The 1,871-nt window shown below is 38.3% G+C and overlaps 1 protein-coding gene across 1 annotated transcript in view; it reads left to right on the top strand.

Annotated features, from left to right (window-relative positions):
- Nucleotides 1–1,100, top strand: part of LOC107645836 — a 3,264-nt gene extending 2,164 nt beyond the window's left edge. Inside the window, exon 2 of the mRNA XM_021104085.1 lies at nt 1–1,100. Coding sequence (XP_020959744.1) covers nt 1–933 — 933 coding nt within the window. The 3' untranslated portion in view covers nt 934–1,100.

Genomic DNA, 1,871 nt, shown 5'->3' with positions numbered 1-1,871 from the left:
CACCGCACGGCTCCAAATCCATCTACTACCATCAAAACCACCGCCGCCACAAGATCAAGCTCCAATGGAACTTCTCCCGGACGAAATTCACTCAGAAATCCCAGACTCCAGACTCGTGCTTCTACTTGGCGATCTTATGCAATGGGAAAATCAAATTCTTCATCGGTGACATTAATTATAACATTCTCCACAAGAGAAAAGACACCGCACGGCTCCAAATCCATCTACTACCATCAAAACCACCGCCGCCACAAGATCAAGCTCCAATGGAACTTCTCCCGGACGAAATTCACTCAGAAATCAGCAGAGCCAGACTCGTGCTTCTACTTGGCGATCTTATGCAATGGGAAAATCAAATTCTTCATCGGTGACATTAATTATAACATTCTCCACAACACACAAGAGAAAAGCGTTGATCCGATCTTGCTTTCGAGGAGAGAGCACGTGTTTGGGAGCAAGAGTTACGTGTCAAGGGCGGTGTTCATGGGTTGCAAGCATGACATTGAGATTGAATGCAGTGGAGGCTCGCTCAGAGTCAAAGTTGACAGTCAACTTCGCTTGGTGGTCAAGAGGCTTGCATGGAAGTTCAGAGGGAATGACAAATTCTTCGTAGACGGCGTAGAAGTTGAGTTCTACTGGGACGTGCTGAGTTGGGTGGCCAACGGCGATAACAATGAAAATAGTAACAGCAGCAACGGTGGCAGGCACGGCGTTTTTGTGTTCCAGGTGGGTGGCGATGGCACCGTGTGGCCGGAAATGGTGGGTGCCGAGAAGAAGTTGATGAAGAAAGGATTGTTGCCGGGCTCCGGTGTGTTGCAGTGGGCGGAGGAGACCAGTGATGGTGGGAGAACCTCCTCTTCTTCGTCTGCAAGGTCTTCTGCCAGTAATGGCGGCGCTTTCTCCTTGTTGCTTTACGCTTGGCCCAAAAACTAATTTCATTCTTTTGCACATTTTTTTTTTCCTTTTTGAGTGGTTCTATAATTGAGCATTACTAACTCAAACTAAATTATCAAAATAGTCCCGAAACCCATATCATGCATCAATTTAATTTTTGAGATTTCAATTGTATTATTATCATTTTTAAAATTGATCTTCAGATATTACAGTGGTCTTCAATTCTTTTTCGACAATAATTTAATAAACAAAATTAAACAAGGCACTCTAACTAAACACTGGTGAAACCTTGTAGTTTTGTTTTTGATATCCAATAAAAACAAATACAATGTCTTTTTGATATATACAAAACCCGTTTTAGAAGTTAACATATATCAAATTAATACATAACGTAAATTTCAGGACCACTTTAAAATTTTAATTTGCTAACTCAATTCCAAAAACCAATTCCAAAGAAAGCGACTTACGAAATCGACTAATTAGAAACGTCACTGTCTTCTTCAACATAATTGTTTTTACTTACAGTTCGACCAACTTCATGGTGATGCTGATCTCTTGTGAGCATTTTACTGTTTGATACTTTATTTGCTATATTCTTTAATTTTTAATTTAGGTGCTTCAACTTTGGATTCTTCTTAGTTGGACTGTTAATAATTTTTTTTTTATGTATGTATATATTACAATATACACTACGCATCTCTTCTACCTGTACAAAATTATATTATATTGAATTGTTTATCTTCCATACTAAGAAATAGATGCCTTTCATGTTCAAATATTAAGGTTATTTGCGTTGGATACAAGAGTTGTATTTTCTAATAGCTGTCAGTACTTTGTGTTTTCTATTTTACCAGTGAATCATTTAGACCAAAGACAAGATTCCAACAAGGTAAAGTATTAAATTGGTCCATATATTTGGGTGTATTTATGTTTTGGTCCTTAAGGTTTAAAGTGTTCTATTTGAATTCAAAAAAATT

Source organism: Arachis ipaensis, chromosome B06, assembly GCF_000816755.2.
Source record: "Arachis ipaensis cultivar K30076 chromosome B06, Araip1.1, whole genome shotgun sequence".
NCBI lineage: Eukaryota > Viridiplantae > Streptophyta > Magnoliopsida > Fabales > Fabaceae > Arachis > Arachis ipaensis.
The sequence above is the reverse complement of the archived record's forward strand: the minus strand, read 5'-3'. Positions and strand labels throughout refer to the sequence as shown.